Here is a 23449-nt window from a genome sequence, read left to right on the forward strand (position 1 = left end):
GTTATTGTTATAAAAAAGAGCCTTGTCTGAAGGGTCTAGGAGAGGGTGCTACAAATTACATTGAAGTTCTTGGTGTTACTCAAAGGACAGGATATAAATTTAAGTCTTTGGAAGTAATAATGCGTAATGTGACACCATTAGATACAAATAAATAAAAAAAAGGCCTATTGCCCTTGCTACAGTATAAAGATCACCCGGGTCGTATTCTGATTTCCTTGGTGAATATGCTAATTTTCTATCAGATCTAGTAGTTACTGTGAATAGAGCTTAATTGTTGGTGACTTTAACATTCACATAGATAATGAAAATTACACATTGGGATGAGCATTTATCAATATTTTCAACTCTCTTGGAGCCAGACAAAATGTGACAAGACCAACTCATCACCATAATCATATGCTAGATTTAATTCTGTCATATGTTGTTGATGTTGAAACTATAGAAATTCTGCCACAGAGCGATGACATCTCAGATCATCACCTTGTTTGTTGTATGTTGTGATCAGCTAATGTTACTCAATCTACACTACGTTATCATTCAGAACCATCTGCAAGTACAATAAATAAACTTAAATTGATTTAAAATGTAGCAGCCCGAGTGCTGCTAGAACCAAGATATATATTAGCCCCATTTTATTATCGTTACATTGGTTAACTGTTAGATTTCGTTTTTTTTTTTACATTTTATTAACTACATACAACGCTTTAAATGGCCTAGCTCTACAGTACTTAAGTTAACTTCTCCCACACTATATTCAATAATGTTCATTACGATCACAAAATTCTGGCCTGTTAATAGTTCCTAGAATATCAAAATCAACAATAGGAGGTAGATCCTTTTTCTATTTGGCTCCTAAACTATGGGATAGTCTCCCTAACACTGTTCGGGATGCAGACACATTCTCTCAGTTTAAGTCTAGACTAAAGACTCATCTATTTAGCCAGGCACACACCTAATTTATTCATCAACTCACAATTAGGCTGCTTTAGTTAGGTTCCAGAACCAGAAACATCTATCATGATCTATAACTCTGCAAAACAATTAAATGTCATCTAAGATAATATTATTCCATTTATTTCACTGTCACAACCTCAGGATTCATATCACAAGGTTGCCTAAGCCATGCTAAGTGGCTAACGTTAGGCTACTTACATGTTTCGAATGATAAACCATGTTTGAGGTCGATGAATGATTGAACGGTGAAAGCAAATGCTTAGCAGAGTTTGCATGTCACTTTCTTGGGGTCATCTTAACCCACTAGAAATAATCCCACACTTTGGATTTCCTGCCTGACATATTTAATTACTGCATGGACCAGCCATGTAAACGAGCGTGTCTGTCCGTCTCTGACTGCGTGACTTTTTTTTCTGTGACCAATCAAAACATGGTTGTCCAAGACACTTCTCATTGACTAACGTTTGGTCAACTATTATGGGCAATCCTAATTACGATGGACTTCAGAGGAAGAACTGATGGCAAATCTGACCATAAGACATGGGATACTTCATATATCACTGCCTGAACCTTGGACTTCGGATAGACCTCACCGAAATGACCTGCCGGTTGAACTGCAATGCACCTCACTGATCTCTGCCTGCATCACCTTGGTCTAATGATGGACTACCCGTTTAAAATGGAATACATAGACAATCAACGAATAGCCAACTAACAAATGAAAATTCATCTATGTGAACTTCTTCAGTTAATCCAGGATAAACTTCAAATACATTAGTCATTAATATTACAGTTCATACAAAATCTTTGTTTAAATACTGGCCCTTAACACTTACTTAATTTACTCATATTAAAACATGACTTGCACTGCACATAAATAACTAATATTGGCATTGCATTCATGCTGTTTAGTCATGGTCTGAGGATGGCATGAGGGTGAGTCAGCAATGAGAGAACTTTTATTTTTTTGGGTGAACTCTCCTTTGATGGCTTGAATTTAAGTATTGGGCTATCCGTTTGTCCAACCATGATAGACAGGTGGAGTGTTCGGGAAACCTTCTTGAAAACAATACATATTTTTTGCAATTCAATTTGGTGACACTAGGGCACAGACATTACACAACGATAAGAAGAGATTTGAGCATTTGTGATCACATGCCCTTGCATTTTCTGAAGCTATTTTTGAAGCTGTTTTTGAAGGTGACCAAACAATTTGCAGTGTGCTGCATCATTTAGTTGACCTAAATGTCTGTTGGGCATGTACGCACCCCTTCACCAGACAGATACCAGGTGTGCTAATCACCAGCAATCTGGTGGCCTTCCAGCACTGGTCAGCATGCATCATCCGGTTTAAGGCATGCTGTCAGGTAGCGCGTGGTGCTCACGCAAAGCTCGGGAACCTAACTACAACAGCTCAGCCATGTGAAAAAAAACAACAACTGCCAGCTTCACCATAAAGCCTGGCCAGTATAATCTCCCCTCACAAATGGATATCCATACCCATTTCCTCCAGTGCTCTGTCTACACACAACCTTGCTTGCAGTGCGCAAGGCGAAAATGGCTTAATGATGCAAGTAGCGGTGGTTTACAGACAATTGAGAAGTATTAAACGAGAAGTAACTGTGAGCAAGGGCAATCCCTTGTTGAGTGTGTAGACTATGTGCCAACATATAGACAGATCTTAAACATTTTTTTTTTATGGAAACATCATGAATACACATAATCATGAACACACATCTTTGTTGACATATACAGTAGCATGTCCCGAATTATTTAAAAATATACCAACTTTCCATTATTCGTTTTGTGAATTTAATAATATTTCATTATTTAAAACAAGTACATATTAAATAATTCTATGGCAACGTTATTATCTAACTTTTTATCTGTTCTTTGACAATCCACGCTCCTACGTGTAATTTACCAAACCCCCTGCCTAACCCAAGAACTCTTGCACCACTGTGTGATTTAAAAACCAGTGCGATTGCACTTCAGTAGGGTATCATTTTAATACTTTATATGTACTTTAATATGTAAACATAAATACATTTATTGTCCCCCTTCTTCTCAGTTCCCTGTCAATCTGTGCTTCTGTGTGTAATTACCAAACCCTCCTGGATACTGGTGCATGCAGGCTGTGCGGACGCCGTTGGCTTTTAAATTCGGGTTCAGATGGGTTCGAAAAAAAATCTAATCCGCAAACTCTTTGTTTTCTTTTTTTTATATCCTTTCTGGTATTTACAGTCAGTTGGTGATCATAAAAGTAAAATACAAATTTATTCTAACCATACATTGCATGGATGAGGGAAAAACAACCTTGCAACTTCTATCTAGTTAATGTGTGTTGTACTAATTCAATAATAAACATGCTTGCACAGCTGCCAGTTCTATTAAAGAGACAGTACAATACAATTGTATTGCTTTTTATGAATATCAATGTGAACTCAATGTAAATCGTTCATGTGCATATAACAACATGTAATAAATGTATAAATACTTAAAGATAAAATCATAAATTATGAAATATTTTAACTTCAACAACCATTGTAAATATAGAAGAATTTGAAAAATAGGCTCTTGCAGATATGCAGGGGTTTTTAGAAAAAATTAATTATATGATACTTTTTATATAATAGCATTTAAATATATATTTTTTTAAATACAATTATTAAATTATTGTTATATGTGGAATTCTATTCATTATTATGTTCCAAACTTGTGAATGTTTTGCAAAAAATGTGTATGAAATGTTTTAATGGTGACAACAGCTTGTGTCATTAGGGTACAATGTGGCTAAAAGGCACACCTTAAGGATTTTTTTTTTTTTCCTGGTCACAAAATGTATCAGCATATTTGTGTAAAAATAAATAATAACGGAATGGTGTTTCGATATCAATTCTGTTTTTTTTTTTTTTTTTACTTAAATAGTGACATTTGGCATTTTATTAAATTTCAAGTAGTCTATACACAAATTATTCTTCATTGTGATTGGCAACTGGGGGATTTTTACACCAAAAACCATCCTTTCAATTATTGAACAGTTATTTAAAAATTTCTGATTTAATGACATTAATAATAATAAGAAACTGAAAATAATAAATATTTTGGACTTATACATTTATCAAAATAAATGTGTTAATTTCAGGTATTTTCATTAGCTATATATATTTGCAACGTTAAAAATATATATTAAAAATATATCAGATTGCCTCAAAATCAACCTTTAAACACCACAAGCAAAGATCTCAATGATCAGGAAAATCTTGCAGTGCATAGTGACAAACATGGTTTAGGAAAGTGCTGTGTTGTTGCTGTTTAGTGTTTTGGGAGAAAATAAAATCATAGGAGCATTTTAACCCATGGAGCCTTTAGACACATTATACCCTACTATAAATGCAATTTTATGAAATCAAATCATTTGATAGAATGTCAAAATTGTACTTTTTAAAAATCTAAAATGTGATTGAAATGATAAAAAGTGAAATATGAAATAGAATGCACAAGCTTGCATACTATATCATGTGGTGTCATTCACCATATATATGAAACTTTATATATGCAAAGATGCCCCCTTCTTGGTTTCCTTAAAATATATCACAGTTTTACCTACTAAACACATGATGTGTAAACACAACATCCCCTGAGTAATGTTCAATTCATTTAAGCATGACAACCGATATAAATTTCAATAACCCTACCAGAAAACATATCCAAGCATTATAGCAAGTAAACAACTTCATCTAACAGTTAACGGTTAAATATCCTTTCAAAGACTGCTGTTCTGCTGCAGGTTCCCCAGCCGACACACACAGGACATAAGAACAGGTTCTTCATTTCAGTGCTTATGAACATGACTTAAACATGCAAGGGCAAATGATGAAATCCGTGAAATCTGACCCAACAGCCCAAAATATAAATAATTATTGTGGGCTTACTGTAGTGAATCTGTGTAAGGCAAGGACAGGGCTTGCTGAAACTGTTTAACTTGCTGTTTAACATTTCATGTCAACTACCACACACACACACAATCACATACTTTCCCTGCTGCAAAAGAAAGCTTAGTTTTGGTATTCAATACTGCTTACAATGGAAGACATGATTTAAGCTTTCAACCTAAATAAATGAATAACAGAGTCAGCACTATGTGAATTTAATGTGCATTCATGCATCTATCTCATATACATCAGTGTCACACAGACATATTTCTCATGACACGAGAAGGCAGTGCAGAAAGAGATCTGACCTGTGCATGTGAAGAACTTGGACTCTCCAACGCTCAGCTCCACCTTTTTTAGAGAGATTGACACCTGAAGGACACCTAGAAAAATAGACAGGGAGAGAGAAAGCAAAATAAGAGCATGGCAATCAGAAATTCACTACATGGACTGCAGGTACAACAAGAATGCTTCACAGCATTATAACCAGGCATATATCTAAATGTGCGTTGTAGACAAGTGCACTTATGCAACTTTAAAGAGCAGATTCACAGTGTTGCAATACAGTCCCAGCTAAATATGCCAGATCACAAAAGTCTGCTGCATACTCTAAAACGATCTGTAGCACTCAGAATAGACCCACAAGTTCTGGAATTGTGCATTGCATTTTTGCTTTCTGCAGAGATTTTGGATGCAATCTGACTTGCATAATTTCTTTAGTGAATCGTGCACTAAAACAGTGCAGACAGCATGTGCAAATAAACAATGTTTTCAGCGGGAACAATTCGTCTGTTGTGAATTCCTCCGCTCATTGTCTACTCAATGCAAAGCATCACTTGACCATAGAGGCTTGAAATATTTAGAACTGCAGGGATGCATAAAAAATGCTCAGTCACAGATGAAATCACCATGTTCTTCTTCCTGTAGAGCCAATCATACGGAGAAGAGAGTGGGAGGTTACTGGGGGGGAGGCTACTGGGGTTCCTCGTTAAAAGCGGTCTGCGAGTTTGTTGCTCAGGTAGAGGGCAGTGCAGCAGACCGAATATGAATGAGAAATCGAATGTATGCAGGAATCAAAACATGAATATATGAGACAGAGGAGAACAGGAGGTCTTTCCGTTTATTTGATAATGACCGACAAAAGTTATTTTATGATTTTTGTACATCGGCATGCAAGAGTCTAGAGCAAACTGGACAGACAGGCATACATTACACTCTTCCAAAAGAACACACATACACACACGCTGATGGAGCTCATGGGGGAAGCACTGGCATCTGGTGTAATGATTCATAACAGCACAGTGGGGCTGGAGCTAGTCATCTGGATGGAGACAAGTCTGAGGGTATGTGAGCTACTGCCCATAGCAACCAGAATATAATTACTCCCCCAGACTACTTTGAAGAAAAAAAAAAGAGAAAAAAGCAAGCCAGCTCATAATTTTACTGTACTGTACCACTCAAACAATACATATTTGGTCATGAGATAATTTATAAAATGACATAACTAAATATAGTGTAAACATGTTTTAATGTTATAAAATTGAAATAACACAGTCACATGTATTTATGACTTTTATTAATGTGTTAAAATTGCACAAACTGGAAGGGAGTATCCTGGTATGGAATATTCTATGATACAATTTGTGTTTACAATTTTACCACCAGTTATCGGTGTTTGTAAATCTGTTTAAAAAAAGGCATAGTGATGAGAGAACCCATTAAGCAAACTACTTGTGCTATATGTACAGATTCTTGCTCTCCAGGAAAAGATTTACATGAGTTTTATTTTCCCTAAGCAAAATCAACCTCAAAGAATTTCAGTGTGTCAAATAATTTGCATAATTCATGAATATAAACACTGATCTTGTGCAGTTTGTAACAGTTCTAACATAAAAGTACATAGACTATACAAATAAGCCCAAATAAGACATTCCACTCCAGAAACAGCAACGGGATAGATGTGCTTTTGTCACCTACATCTATTTGTGTTTAGTACAAATCATACATCAAGTGACTTGTTTTTTTAGTGAGGTTAACTCAGTTTCACTCTGGTATGATCCATCCATCTGTTTTTTTTTTTAACATAAGAATATGTGACAGTGTAAACACCCCATAATAAACATGTCCATTTGGGAGTAGTTGAACTTAAAGTTGAAGTTTTGCACTTCTCTAATGTTCAGTTGTTAACACAAATAACTTTGACCAAGATGTCACCACACTGAGTTTTTGCTTGCATAATAATAATTAATAAGAATAATTCCTTACATTTATATAGCGTTTTCTAGGCACTCAAAGTGCTTTACATATTATAGGGGGAATCCCCTCAACCACCACCAGTGTGCAGTATCCACCTGGATGATGCAACAGCAGCCATAGTGCTCCAGTATGCTCACCACACGCCAGCTATTGATGGAGAGGAGAGTAGAGTGATGTAGCCCATTCAGGGATGGGGATTATTAGGAGGCCATGATAGATATGGGCCAATGGGGGAAATTTGGCCAGGACACCAGGGTACACCCTTACTCTTTACGAGAAGTGCCCTGGGAATTTTAATGACCACTGAGTCAGAACCTTGGTTTAAAGTCTCATCCGAAGGACAGTGCCTTTTTACAGTATAGTGTCCCATCACTATACTGAGGCATTAGCATCCACACAGACCACAGGGTGAGCACCTCCTGCTGGCCTCCCAAATACCTATTACAGCAGCAACCTTAGCTTCCCCGGGAGGTCTCCCATCCAGGTACTGGCCAGGCTCAACCCTGCATAGCTTTAGTGGGCAAACAGACAGGGGCTGCAGAGTGATATGGCTGCTAAATCATCATCATCAGCATCATCATCATTGTGCCCTTCTCACCTCTTGTGGATGATTCTGTCACAGGCATCTAAATCTTTGGATTTATTGCACGTGTTTGATATAAGTTTAGTTACATTATACAATATTTTTTTTATCCCCTTTTCTCCCAATGTGGAATTCCCAATTCCCACTACAATCCGGGTTGTGGAGGACAAGTCTCAGTTGCCTCCACTTCTGAGATTGTCATTTTATCACGTGGCTCATTGTGCATGACACCGCGGAGACTCATGCTACTCTCTGAGATCCATGCACAAATTACCATGCGCCCAATTGAGATTTAGAACTACTAATCGTGACCACAAGGAGGCTACCCCATGTGACTCTACCCCCCCAGCAACCGGGTCAATTTGGTTACTTAGAAGACCTGGCTGGAGTCACTCAGCACACCTTGGATTCAAACTTGTGACTCCAGGAGAGGTAGTCAGCATCAATACTTGCTGAGCTATCTATGCCCCCCATTATACAATTATATTAATATTTTAGATCCCCTAACCCAACCCCATCCCAAAACTTAACCACTAATATTGCAAGAATATAACCAACCAGCAATATAAAAAACATAAAAAGCAGATACAATTACAGTCACAATAACTTACAAATGACTCATTCTGCATTTAAAGTATTCGGAAACCATATGATAGCTCCATGTGTGGAACAGAGTGAAACTGAAGTTTTTAATCGCTGAAAATGTTTGTCTCAGTGAAAATACATCCAAACATAACATTTTCACAATCCATCACATGTCAAGATCGGTCACATGACATACAAGAGCCTATGGCATTTGAGTGATGAGTTGAATATACAGCATCAGAGTGACATTTCAGTAGTATGGGCAAAAAGTCACTCCAGTGACATTTGTTCATGAGAGTGAGTATAATTAACATTCTCTTAGGCAGTGGTGGACAGTAACGAAGTAAATGTAATTCGTTCATGTACTTAAGTAGCTTTATTGCGTATCTGTACTTTACTGAAGTATTTAAATTTGGGGAGACTTTTACTTTAACTCCACTACATTTCAAAGTCAAATATCTTACTTTTTACTCTACTACATTTTCAAAATCAGTCATTCCTTTTATTTATGAGTGGATAAAAACATAACTGTTCAAATGAGCCACCAATCACAGTACAGCGCGGGCGCTTTGTTTTGAACTTGCCTTGGCGGCATCTACTAAGCGCGAACCAGGGGTGCATTTCCCAAAAGCATCGTTAGCCAACTATGGTCGCAAGTTCCGTCGTTATCATCATAGTTCAACGAGTCGGTGTTTCCCGAAACCATCGTTCCATGAACATTCGCAAACAGCATAGCAGAGTTGTGTGGTTGGAACGACAGCTCTCGACCTGTGGTTAGAAGCAGAGTTTCTTGTTATTATAACATGTGGGCTTAATAAATTATTATCTTGAGCCAAATAAGCAAGATGACATTCAGTATCTTTTATTTAGAAGACATACAAATGTCCTTTATGTCTTTTAGTTTGTCAATAGATTTAAAGCACCGTTTTTGAAGAGTGCGCATGTGTGAACGTGCTCTAGTGCGTAAGAACGAGCCTATGATTTAATCTGGAAATAAAGCAAATAACTGAGAAAAATATGAGATAGTCCTCAGATGACATGTCTGTAATTTATAGCAAAACATCTAGCATTAATTCGATCGCAAACAGATTCATTAAAAGTAGTTTTTACTCCACCACATGTGTGACATCATTAACCAACGTGGTTGAACAACCAATTTGCGACAATACGGTTTCGGGAAACAGTCGTGACTAGCAAGTTGATTTCTTCAACAGTGCATCATACTACGTAGTGGAGCAGCAAGTTACGTCGTTGTACGGGAAACGCACCCCAGAGCCGTTAAATATGAGAGTTGCGAACATAGACGGTTGCGACAGTGATCTCGCCGCCGCGCGGTCACATGAGTCGTGTAGCTCTCAATAGTTCCAAACAAATTGCGTTGCCATTGATTTTAAGAGGGGCAGAGAGCAGCGGCTATTATTGCAGCAATTATCGGTAAATATTGACGCATAATGTACATTGCTTATTATGTTGACACTAAAATGACTTGCATATAATAGCATTTTTTTTCTGGGGAGTAGCAGAAACACTGCATTAATACGTTTTTGTGTTTAATTTTGGAGGGAAATTGGCTGCTCCCATAACATAGAATATATATATATATATATTCTATGTATGTGTGTTTGCGCGCGCGTGTGTGTGTGTGTGTGTATATATATATATAATATATAAATATATATATATATATTTAATGGCGTTGTGCAGGTTTATGTGAATGTATCATAACATTAGGATGTTAATAATTATGACCATAGACACTCGAGAAAAATATATACAGTAAATACTGTAAATGTATTATACCTTATGGGAACAGTCCCCTTCCCTCCAAAATTAAACACACAAAAAATTTATTCATTTCAAATATATATATATATATATATATATATAACAAGACAGTCTTCCTTCGTCCTCTCATGCTCCGTCGCTCCTGCCCTTTTATGCCGCTCTCCTCACGTTACTGAAATTAGACACAGGTGTTAGTTATCATTTAGCTCAGGTGTGAGCGCCCTTACCGCTTTTCTCTCCCGGACGGGCGCTTGACCACGCCCCCGCTGCCACAGCGGGGTAGCGGCCTTAAGTGGTCGTCCAGCTTAAGGGGATAGGAGGGTCATCAGCTCGGTTGTCACAGTCACTGTCTTGGGTTGATGGCTGTATTTCTGGCTCTGAAATACCACCTCCTGAGGCTGCCATGTCTTGGTGCGGGTGGACAATACAGCGGTAGCCTCTTACATAAATCTTCAAGGAGACCCATGTTCTTGTCAGCTGTATTTCTGACACGTCGGATTCTCCTTAGGGCCCAGGGTAAGCTCCTGTCACTCAGGTCAGTTATATCCCTGGATGCCCGTATACGGGAGCAGATTTACGGTCCAGACAGAAAATTCCAACGGGGGAGTTAAGAACTCCACCCTAAGGTAGTATTAGCCCAGAGTTCGCCAGCAAGGGTTTTTGCCTCTTACTGATAGCACCGCGCTGGCCGAACAGGGCTTGGTTCTCTGAGCTAATCTCTTCCCTCGACGACTCGCCTTGGGGGATTCCGAACAGGAAGGATCTTCTATCTCAGGCACAGGGCAATATTTCATCCCTGCCCCGAATTGTGGAATCTTTCATGTTTGGCCCCTAAGGGTACCAACTGAGGGACACAGGGCTTTCTCCTGAGGTTATCGAGACCTTTTTAAATGCCAGGCTTTTTCCACTTGGAACAAGTTTGGGTGAGATCTTAGGGCAGAAGAGTACCTCTTCGCCTCTATGGATAGCGCAATGTCTCCTCTACTTCTCCCTGAAATCACCCAGCCCCCTTGGGTCTGGACGTTAAGACACATACATGACCCAGAATGCGTCTGTATGCATTTCTTTCCCCAGTTTCTCTGCTCCCGGGAGTCTTGGCAATGTTCACCAGCAAGGGTCTTGCCTCATATTAATGGCGCTGCGCTGGCCGAACAGGATATGTTTCTCAGAGCTAATTCCTCTCCTCGACGGCTCGCCTTGGGCGATTCCGAACAGGGAGGACCTTCTCATCCTTGGCCCGAATTGTGAAACCTTTCATTCTGGCCCCTAAGGGTACCAAATGGGGTTCACGGGGTTTTCTCTTGGGGTTATCGAGACCATTTCTAGTGCTAGGGCTCCCTCCACTTGGAACTGATCTGGGTAGATTTTACAGGGCAGAAGAGGACCTCTTCGCCTCTGTTGATAGCGCAATGTCTCCTCTACTTCTCCCCGAGTCGCCCAGTCCCCCCCTCCCCCTCGGGAGGGGCTGAACGTAGTAACGCAAATGCGCCTGCATGCGTTTCCTTCTACTAAAGTTCTTATTACAGAACCAGCTAACTGCCAGTTTGCTTCAGTTCTGGATTTTCTGTAGGAAGAACTGTCAGCGGGCACTTGCCTCGCCACTGCCAGGTTCTATGTGGCCACTGCGGTTTGCCACGGCTTGGTGGGCGGGGTGCCCTCAAAGAGGCATCCTCATTATTGCCCGGGCCTACGAGGCGCGCAGTCAAGCTTCGCCAGTAGGTTTCAGGGCGCACTCTACCAGAGGGCTCTCCTCCTCTAAAACCTTGGCTAGAGGTCTCCCTCTGCAGCAAGTTTGTGATGCGGCAGGTTGTCCTCTCCGCACATATTCATTAGATTTTTATAGTTTGGATGTTCTGCACGCCGGGCTCTTATGCCCTTGAGTCAACATCTCAGCTCATGCCTGAGCAAGTTTGTGATGCGGCAGGCTTGTCCTCTCCGCTCACATTCATCAGTTTTTATGACAAGTTTGTGTTGTGATAGGGTTCTCTTCGCACACATTCATCGAACTTTATGGGCTAGATGCTTTGCTACTCCAGACTCTTATGTCCTTGAGTCGACATCTCAGCCCATGCCTAAACAAGTTTGTGATGCGGCAGGTTGTCCTCTCCGCACACATTCATTGGACTTTTTAGTTTGGATGTTCTGCACTCCGGGCTCTTATGCCCTTGAGTCGACATCTCAGCTCATACCTGAACAAGTTTGTGATGCGGCAGGCTGGTCATCTCCGCTCACATTTATCAGTTTTTATGACAAGTTTGTGGTGCGATAGGGTTCTCTCCGCACACATTCATCGAACTTTATGGGTTAGATGCTTTGCTACTCCGGGCTCTTATGCCCTTGAGTCGACATCTCAGCTCATGCCTGAACAAGTTTGTGATGCGGCAGGCTGGTCCTCTCCGCACACATTCATCAAAATTGAATGGTTTAGATGTTTATGCTACTCCGGGCTCTTATGCCCTTGAGTCGACATCTGAAGCTCATGTCTGAGACCTCTCGCGTTTTTGTGAGTACACTGCACAACCGTAGGGATCCGGACAGCCCAAAGTGCGGCGGCGTGGGTATTGCGTTCCCCGTAGTGCTTAGCAGTGCAACATCATAGTGAAGCTTTTTGTAAAGGGAACGTCTCGGGTTACATGTGTAACCCTTGTTCCCTGAAAAAAGCAGAACGAGATGTTGCGCTGCTTTGCCGCACTGGGACGTCCCAGGACTGCTCTTCCAAAAGAAGTATCTGACGACACCTGGTGACGTATCCATTTATAGCCTGGCCTCAGGTGCATCTAATGATTACATCAGCCGAGGCTATAAATTCCGGTCAATGTTCATTGACGTGATCCACACGTTATTCAGCTCGGCTCACAGCTAAAGCTGTTCCCCGTAGCGCTTAGCAGCGCAACATCTCGTTCCGCTTTTTTCAGGGAACAAGGGTTACACATGTAACTCGAGACGTTTTATATAGTGCAGAGATCTCCTAGTAGGAGCTCTGATATGGTGTGGGTTTTCTTGATAACTTTCCTGAGTTTTAACTGAGCATGGACTGGGACTAAATGCAATTAAAGCAATTAATTACTTCACACTAACATGAGAGTAAGCTCTATGATTAAGCCTAACTGTCTGTCAGCCAAATAATCTAATCAAACTGATATGATTCAACAGTCACTGGAGCAAAAATAAAGAGCACAAGTTTTTGATGAGATAATGAACAGTAAAACAAAAAAGGACACCACAGACACATCAGAGCACAAACAGGGAAGATTCAAATATTCTGCTATTACACAGATCTGTTTCACAACAAGTTTGTCACAAAACAATGGCAGTTTAAAGCAGAAAGAGCACAGGGTTACACATATGAGGTGCCAAGGCAATCAGATGTACAAATGCAGACAGCCAGCTACAAATGAGCAGGTTGTGCCAAAAAAAATAAACAATACAAAAAAACATCAATAGCTGCTACCCCTCTGCCAACTAAAAACTGTGATGCAAGTTTTGGGTGTATGGGTCCACTTCATACTATTTGCTTACACACAAGCCAATAAAAACACTATGAAGTCAATGGAAGCCTGAGGCCCAAACTCTGCTTTACTATAATTCTGTGGTTTGTTTCTATTCTGAACAAAGTGTGCTGTGTGAAAGAAGTGTGTTGGTGATAATTAAGCAGGCTGCAGAGCAAAGCCCCCAGGCTGAATTTCTCCACTCCAGTTATTAAAAGTCTACCGAGGAGCTCAAGGTTTCCTCATTGCTACTAATAATTCAAAAACAAAACTTATTTTGAATCGGTTCCTTTTAATGAATCAATCAAATTGAAGTGCAAAAAGACAATATGTCTGAGGTTATGAACGCACATTGTTAATGGGCTGGAAAATTGCTATTGTAAATAATAATAGACACAAAAGATCAAGCTTGCTTGATGTGGTTGTGAAATTTGTCAAAATGCCAATATCAGTTAGCTATAATACAACTCGTGTTAATTGAGTAACTGAGTCGATTCTTTAAAGTCCACCCCAAACTGACTGTGAAAGTACACAAAGATACAGTGACATTAGTTATTAAGCTGATAAAGGCTTTAGAAGAAAGTAATTTATTGTAAAAGTATTCAATTTTAAGAAAAGTGTTGCAAGCAGTGGTAAGAGAGTGTTACTCATGTTAAATTGCAATTGATAGCTGTTTATTCACTGTGTTGTCCATACTAGGACCAAGATAATGCAGCAAGGGGTCAGTAGCTAGGTTTTCATCCACATATTTTTATTTATCTATTTATTTTGGGTTATGGCATATCAACTGCTGTATGGAAACAGCAAGATGTAAAATAGAACAGATGTAGTAAGAACTTCCTTAAGTTTGATTAAATTCAAACTTCTTCAGACCAAACCAACCCAAAAATAGGCTGGGGATGAGCATATTCCCAAAGTGCTACCTAATTATGTCTCAAGCCAGCTCTGAAAGTCACATAAATGGATTCAAGCAAAGGAATGGGTCAAGCTCTTGAGGAACTCTCATAAATACAGCCAAAGTGGAATTGTGCACAAACTTCTTCTCTTGGAGGAACCAGCTGGGGTTTGGAGGTTAAGATTTCATTTTTGCAGATATTAAATCAGGCTCTCTATCTATTCTGTGAGAAAGTATTGTCATTGTTGAAATGAACTGACACAGGGTGACCTGCTTAAATAAGGGAGATGTGAAAGAGTTGAACTAAACTCTTCTGGCAGACAATGCAGCAAGCACTGTTGCTGTATACGTAGAGGGGGTCACATCTTATGCCTGTTTCTTATACAGAATTGACGCTCATACTGCAGCCAATCAAGTTCTGAATGAACAACCTGAACTGATGCTGTAAAATAAGGCCAATCCATCCACAATGCAGATAACTGTGGCCAAAGGTGTTTATTCAGACTAGCCATGACCTGCAAATCCCCTATTTGTCCATTTGCCCCACTATACTGACAGTTTTGCAAGTTGTAGTAAAATTAATGTTCGCTATTTAAAGCTAAAGTATGTACTTTTTATGTTAAATACAACTACATTATACAGTAGCAAGTTAAAGTATGTGAACCTTTTGGAATTATCTGGTGTGATCTTCATCTAAGTTACAATAATGAACAAACACAATCTGTTTAACTAATAACATACAGATTATTGAATCGTTATTGTATATATTGAAACCATCATTCAAACATTCACAATGTAGGTTGGAAAAAGATTGTGAACCCCTGGGTTAATATCATCAAGGATTTGGGAAACCTGGCCATACATTTAATCAAACGAGTTTGGTTGTGTGGGTTAGAGTTACTTTCACTTATAAAAAGCACTCAAGCACTCATTCTATTCACATGAAACATCTGCTGACGTGGACCATGCCTTGCAAAAAAGAGATCCCAGAAGACCTACAATCAATAATTTGTTGCTTTGTATAATGCTTGATATGGTTACAAAGTTATCCTGAAGAGCTTAGATATTCATCTGTCCACAGTTAGACAAACTGTATGATTTTGTACTGTGGCTACTCACCCTAGAAGTGGCCGTCCAGCCAAGATGTCTCAATGGGCACACCACAAAATGCTCATTGAGGTAAAAAAAGAACCATAGAGTGACAGCTAAAGGCTTGAATGAATCATTGGAACTGGTTAATATCATGTTTACTATACGGAAAACGTTAAACAGTTGTGTTGTCCATGGCAGGACACCACAAAGGAAGCTGTTGCTTTCAAACAAAAACATCGCTGCATGCCTTAAGTTTGCCAAAGACCACCTTGACAATCCTTCTAAGAAAATGTTGCGAACTGATGAAACTAAGGTTGAAATGTTTGGGAAGAATACGCAGTACTCTGTATGGCATAAAAAGGGCACTGCATACCAACATGAAATCACCATCCCAACAGCAAAGTAACGTGGATGGAGCATCATGATTTGAGGCATGCTTTGCTGCTTCGGGACCTGGACTGCTTGCCATCATCAAGGGAAAAATTAATTCACATTTATAAATATATCCTATAGGATAATTTCAGGGTTGCTGTGAGCAGCTGAAGCTTAGTAGAAGTTGGGTAATGCAGCAGGACAATTACCCTAAACGTTGAATTAAATCCACTACAGAATGGCTTCAAAACAAGAAAATCCAACTTTTGGAGTGGCCCAGTCAGAGCCCAGACCTTAATCCAATAGAGATGCTGTGGAATGACCTCAAGAACATCCTAAGAATATGGCTAAGATGAAGCTGTTCTGTAATGAAAAATGGTCTCAAATTCCTTCTGAACATTGTGATGGGCTAATCTACAGCTACCAGAAATGCTTGGTTAAGGTTTTTGCTGCCAAAGGATGACTGAACATTTAATAATTACAGGAATTCACTAACATTTCGCACAGCACTGTGAATGTTTAATGGAGTGTGTTCAGTAAAGACATGTACGATTATAACTGTCTGTGTGTTGTTAGATTATGCTCATTATCTATACTTGTGACTTTGATGAAGATTACATTTTTTTATGACCAATTAATGCAGAACAACAGCTAATTCCAAAGGGTTCACAAACCTTGACACTGCAAGTAATCCATCTGTAGGTTGATTTTCTAAAAAATTATGTAAAAACTGTGTCTCTGTGGCGCTAGCAAAACATTGCTGTGTTTGAGCCTCTCAACCTATTTGAGGTGGGACTAATTGTTTGTCTGACCAAAGTAGGATATGGGAGTGTTCACAATACCTGTTTGAAAGAAATTATAGTTTTTTTCAATTCCATTTAGTGACGCTAGTGGCACAGAAATTCCACACTTCATGTATTTGCCTTATAAACATTTTAGAGAGAGGCCGGACAACAGCATGATGGGTAATGTTTCCTCAAGTTCTGGATTGAAATTAGTTTTAAATGAGAGTATTTGTGCAATGCAGGAATATGTTGAAAATATTCAGTGTTTTGTTTTTTTTTTTTGTCTTCTCCATGTTCTTCTCCATGCTCCCTGGGTCCAGCTGGGTTAATTAAATAACATCAGTTTTTACTTTGTGTGATGAGAGCTGCTTATATTTCCCATGTGAAATTAATCTGACAAAGGAGTAAACATGAACAGGAAAGGGAAGAATGTAAAAAAATGAAAATTACTTCAAGGGCCATTCTCAAGGATCCCTTCTGACCTTTCCTTAGGTCCCTGATCAATTGAGCCTGACCTTAACAGCATGTGCAGTACATTTCAGTGCAAATTGTTTTGTGAACCTGTCACAATGCAATGCAGACTTTGCTAAGAAGCTTCTATTGAGGTATGGGTCAAGGTAAGCTGTATTAGACCTCACAGCAAACCTGCAACCCATACAGTAAGAAACACTGTTACTCATTTAACTGGCAATGATGTTGTTGGCCAATCCTAACAGAAGTAATTTACACATAAAAGTCTTAAAAGTACTTTACGCTTAGCAAAATCACACTGTTAAATTCTGAAGCTTGGATTAAGTAATTAATCTGGCAACTGATGTAGATATACTGGATATTTACTACACTGTCTGAACAGCCATGACAGTGTGGACCACTGACGTGCGGTCTGGGTAGGCAAACTAGGCACTGCCTACCCTGCCAAAGTTCTAAAATAAAATGTTTATTAAATAATAAACTTATATTTGTATTTTTACTTTTTATTCTTTTGATTTATATATGCAATATATGTGTTATTCCAATTGTTTAGACGTTATGATGACAAATGTAGCAGTAACGCATAATCAACTAAAAACCAATGGTAGAATAAGCAGTGCTTTTACGGTCCATTCATTGCAGACGACAAGCGGAAAACCCATGTTGCGCATGCGCACTTCGATCCTGTATTCTTATACATGTACGGCAAAAAGCACAAATCTGCTGTGCCTTTTGACGTAAATATGTTATGCCCGTAATCATCTCCGTTACGTATCACACATGGACCAATTAAAATCGAGATATTCCTGGACATTTGCGTAGCTAACGTCATTACACCACAGCTAGCGTACATGCCTAATCCCCACCAAAATCAAAATGACAGCACCGGCCGTAATCACGGAATTAAGAAATTTTTCCAAACTCGATTTTAATTCCAAATATGAGTTAATTGCAAGAGGGAGGTCTACGCCAGCCTTAGATGGTCTAGTACAACAAAAGGGCCCAAAAATGATCCGATCATTTCAAACTGATTGGTATGTAATAAAAGATTGGCTATGTGGCTGTGCTAACAATCAGCGGCTGTACTACTATCACTGCCTGCTTTTTTCAACCAGTCAGACTGTTTGGACTTCAGCGGGATATTGCCGATGATATGCCGCGTTTGTGCGTAACGTTCACTGTTTACGTGTGTGTGTGTGTGTGTGTGTGAGAGAGAGAGAGAGAGCGAGAGAGTACACATGATAAACATCCTGATTTGTACATTTCTTGATATGCCGCACTTGTGCGTAACGTTCACTGTTTTTACGTATTATTAGCTTAAACAATAAATCAGGTAATCTGGCTTTCATAACTCAGTGCCTAGCCTCTTTAAGACATCACCGCACGTCACTGGTGTGGACAGTCAGTCCTAAAGAACTGATTTGAAAAACAAATCGGTTTTTGGTGCAAAAACAATTAAATGCTGCAAAAGTGTAGGCTATGTCCTCTACTGTGCTATTCATGTTAAAGTTCATATGTTTAGGGTTGAAAACCTCTATTCCTTTTACTTTTACATATGGACAATGGACACCCAAAGTAATTCTTTGCACTGTTTCCTTATTCTAGAGCTGTGGACAGATTAACTTAAAATGCCTCCTCGGTAGATACACTGTTGATGTCTCAAACGGTCTTCAATGCTGTCAATCAGTCTGTGCCAGGAGGAATGTGCTATTTGTCAGCCCCAAACAAACAGTGATGAATGCTCAAATTGCATGTGTTGCACTAACACAAATAAACATTCCTCTCTCCACTCTACAATCTTTCTCACACCCCACTGATGGTCTATCGTTTCAACCGTCCTCCAAAATGAAAGATCTCATGTATTCCTTTATCCCCTTTACATTCAGGGCACAGCTCGCATCACTGTCCATACAGCAGGGCCTGTAAAGAACCAGTACTAATCAAAAAGTACACACAAAAATATATATATATATTTGCTGCTAAAGCAATAACTAAAGTAACACAATTCAATTTTGTTTTTGTCACAACTTAATTTCATTGTGTTCTATCCATCTAAATTTGCAAAATGGAATTTTACTTAAACATTTGAGTTGGTAATACATAAAAAATGTTGGTGGGGTTAATGCAGCATTTATAAAATGTTTGTTTCCAGGTAGATGTTGCAGATTAACTTTATTGCTTGCTTCATTGAAAAAAATACACCAAAAATAGTTAAGCATAGTTACTAAACTACACTCTGCAGTACTTCCAAGCAGCATGTATTTAGCATAATAAAATTCACTTTCACTAGTTAATGTAGAAATTCAAGATATTTATATAAGTTACATTGACAGGTCTAATTTTGTAGGGCTTACCAAATTCAACTTGTTTTTTTTTTTCTACACAAAGTGTTTGTGCTGAGATTACATTGTAATTTTAAGATAAGAAAACTAATTTCAAACACATGGAAACTGTCCACTATTGAATCAGGTTCAGCCAAAGAGATATTTTTTTGAGTGTACCAAAGTACCAAAAACATACCTCCCTAATCTAAAACTTTAACGATAACCTAACCAACAGTGTCCTGTAAGATAAATGAGCTTAATAAAACTGACATTCTTACCATTAACCAAGAGCTAAACCTAATCAATAGTGTTTTAAAAGCAAATTCAACATGAAAGGCAAATTTATTGAATCTACCACGTCACTTTGTGTTGCTTCTATTGCACTTTTCACTATTGCTTCACCTTCGTTCCGATCATCCCTGGGCTTGAGGTAAAATTTTGTTATAGTAATGTTTATTCTATGAGACTAAGAAGGGTATTCTGCACAATTCAGCAGTTCAGTCAATGTGACTTGACATGTGAGATTGATTACATAGTACTGTATTTTTCTTAAACACATTTCCAAAATGTTATATTATAACATTTTCATTCTGTAATTTATTTATAAATCAAATCCAGATGTTGCACTCTTTATGTCTAAATTTAATTCAAAGCTCATTGAAGCTCATCAAATACAAAATGTTATACTGAGAATACCATCAGAAAACAGCGGCGTAAACATCTTCGTTACTTGGAACGAGGGGGATCAGTGTATATTCTGCTACCTGGCTAATCTAAATGAAAAGCTGAACCAAACTCTGAAAAATTTGTTTGTTTTTCTTTCATTAAAAAAAGGAAATTAATGTATTTATACAATAAAAGGATTAGTTTACACAAAAATGTACTTGTTATAATTTACTCACCCTCATGTTATTCCAAACCCATATGACTTACTTTTTTTCATGGAAAACAAGAAGAGAAATTTTGAAGAATGTTGATACTGCTCTTTTTTACATTCAATGAAAATGGGGACTGAGGCATTTCCTTTTGTGTTCAATGGAAGAAATTAAGTTATATGGATTTTGAACAAAATGAAAGTGAGTACATAATAACAGAATCTGAAAACAGGGCAAACAATTCCTTAAACTAAAGAAAGTATGATATTAACACAAATTACTGATATTAAATTATATATTTAGCATTGTTACAGAGATACAAGAGGCTGGTGTCACAACAAAGCCAAATTTTTGAAATTTTCTTGCAATCAGCCTTGTGGCTAAATGTTAAATAAATGAATGCGTAAGTGTTTTGTTCTTCGTAACGGTAATTGAACAGTTTGTAGAACATCAAAAAGGAAAGGATGTAAACACACTGGAAGTGTGCTGGCACTTCCAACAAATCCATAGCAATGTCACACAATCCTCCGTGCTGGGACACTGTCAGTAAATATTAATAAACCAATACATCAACCGGGGGTGGTCTCCTGTCACCAGATTAGCATAATCAGTGCAGTTAAAATGGCTGCCCTCCTCCGAGCAGGAAGAGGATAATGACGCTGATTGAGAGTGCCCTCATATAGGCTGTGCGATCGTGACGGTGTCATTGTGTGATTTGTGGGGCAGGGTCTCATGAAGCAGGTCCCTCTGGGAATGAGCAATATGCCAATCGTCTTGGACACTGATTGGATGGAACATAAACCGGCCCTGTGGCCCAGGCTCAAGTTACGTGGCATGTTTGTTTTTGTCTATGCTGATTGCTGCTGTTTGATTTCAGAACAAACAGTCAGCCAGTCAGACAGGGTATATGCTTCAGAACCCATAGAGCTGGGTAAGGAAGGGTCATTAACAGAGATGGGCTCTTCAACACTCCTTAGTCAGTGTGTTTTTCCTGTAACAATGAATCTTTAATGATGTCAAAATTTAAACCAAATGCATAAAGTGGAAGCAAAAGAAAACTATTTGATATTTGATGTACTGTATATCAGTCATATTGCAAGAAGATCCTCTACCCAGCACACTGTGTTTCGCAAGCCCTTTTAGACCCAGTGTATAACAGACAAAACCCTTGTATTGTTTGTCTAAAGCAGCAGGGGGTGTTTTGATCTGATTACAGCATTTACACGCAGTGTTTTCTTCCTAGAAAAGAGTCCAGATGGTGAGAGATGGATTTTGCGTTTGCTCTTCTGGTACATTTGCAGCAAGATGAGGCAAATCAGACGACAACTTGCAGAACATATTAATGAGAATGTCTCTATATAGTCATGGTTACTAACGCAACCTCCGTTCCCTGATGGAGGGAACGAGACGTTGTGTCGATGTAGTGGTTGCTCCTGGAAGTCCCAGACATCTCTGATCTTAGAGAAAAGGCTAATGAAAATTGGTGAGTGGAATTTGCATGCCACGCCCCCGGACATTCAGGTTTCGTTGAGACAAGGTCCCGGCCAATTCAGCGGGTAGTTCAGTGTTGTGGCAGGAGAGACATAACGTCTCGTTCCCTCCATCAGGGAACAGAGTTTACGTTAGTAACCATGATGTTCCTCTTCTGTCACACACGCAACGTTGTGTTGATTTAGTGACACTAGGGGTCCAAATGGAAAACACCACAACTACTGAACTGTGTTATGTGGACTGGCGATGTAAGATGGGCAGAGCTCTGTGTGCCTCGTAGCTAGCGCACCAAGCCGTCAAGTAACTACACCCAACGCACTCGTAGGCGCTAGTTGTCAGTGAAGACGTAAACCAACAGACCCTGGACGGGAGTCTCAGACGGCTCCGCCAGGTGCCATAAGACGAGCTTGCAGTCCCATCATAGAACTCACTGGGGCTAATGAGCGTGCTGGGGAATGGGAGGTCGACCGACTCCCATTGAAATCCCCGAATCGCTACCAGTGCTAACTGACGCGGCCTCAAACCCGTAGGTAGAAGGGCCGTGGCAGGGAGCTGCTGGGGGGGATTTCCCTGGGGAAAGCCCCTACCGCAATGTTGCCATAATCATGTTCTTGCAGTGAGTACATGACCCTTCCAGGAACGCTGTCCCCGCGTGGGCAGCGCCCATTACATGAGGCAGTGGTAGTGGCCGTGGAAAGCGGAGAAGTAAAAATCGCAACCAGGAAATAAACACAAATGGAAAAGGCATATTTAAAAAGACGCTCTCCTTGTGTGCCACTCTTTTTGAAGGGAAATATACTCTTTTAGAAGAAGAATATACTCTTTTAGGCTGCTAAAGCACCCATGGGCTTTCTCTGCACTCAACCGGTGCAAGAGGGAGAGAAGCCGCTTTAATGTGCCATAAATCCAACAGCATCACAGGACTTAGAGATTAACGGATCGTCAGAGTAATTTTTTAAGTATTTTTACTCAATTGCTTTACACCCCTGGACACTCGATACAGACAGACAGAAAGACATACTCTTAAACTCGGTTTACTGAGTAATGCACAAGAACGTTAATTTATAAATGTTTGTTTTTCATAGAAATATCAGCAAATTTGCATCTCATCAATCGCTATATTTCTTCATACTTCAAAAGTGATTTTTAGAGGACATCCCTGTCACCATCCCATGAGAGATTTATCAACATTTGAGCGTGATTTCAAATAGAATAAATGATGCTATCTTAGAGGCATAATTACCCTCTCTGAGCAGCTCACAATAGGAGTGACCTCAGCTACATGAAAAACACAAACCCATCTTCTACACTTTATTGACTCTGAGCTGCATGGACTGTGTCCATCTGCACAAAGCAAGGTGTTTGTTCTATCACAATATCTCCACCTAAAAATACCTGCCCAGCAACAGCAGCAGAGACTGGAGATGGAAATACTCAGCGGCCGGGGATGTATCCTTAGCTTAATATAGCACTGTGAGATATCTTTAGTTCTTTTCATGGGACCAGGCAGTGACTGTTGAAGTAGATGCTGCTCACTCTCTTATCATAATCTCAAGGA

The 23449-nt window shown here is 39.3% G+C and overlaps 1 protein-coding gene across 3 annotated transcripts in view; it reads right to left on the minus strand.

Annotated features, from left to right (window-relative positions):
* ncam2 (neural cell adhesion molecule 2) overlaps nucleotides 1–23449 on the minus strand; it is a 399400-nt gene that overhangs the window by 175214 nt on the left and 200737 nt on the right. For all 3 annotated transcript variants that reach the window (XM_052141957.1, XM_052141956.1, XM_052141958.1), the window contains exon 2: nucleotides 5198–5272. In XM_052141957.1, coding sequence (XP_051997917.1) covers nucleotides 5198–5272 — 75 coding nt within the window. The remainder of the gene's footprint in view (nucleotides 1–5197; nucleotides 5273–23449) is intronic.

The sequence above is a fragment of the Xyrauchen texanus genome, chromosome 14, assembly GCF_025860055.1.
Source record: "Xyrauchen texanus isolate HMW12.3.18 chromosome 14, RBS_HiC_50CHRs, whole genome shotgun sequence".
Taxonomy (NCBI): Eukaryota; Metazoa; Chordata; class Actinopteri; order Cypriniformes; family Catostomidae; genus Xyrauchen; species Xyrauchen texanus.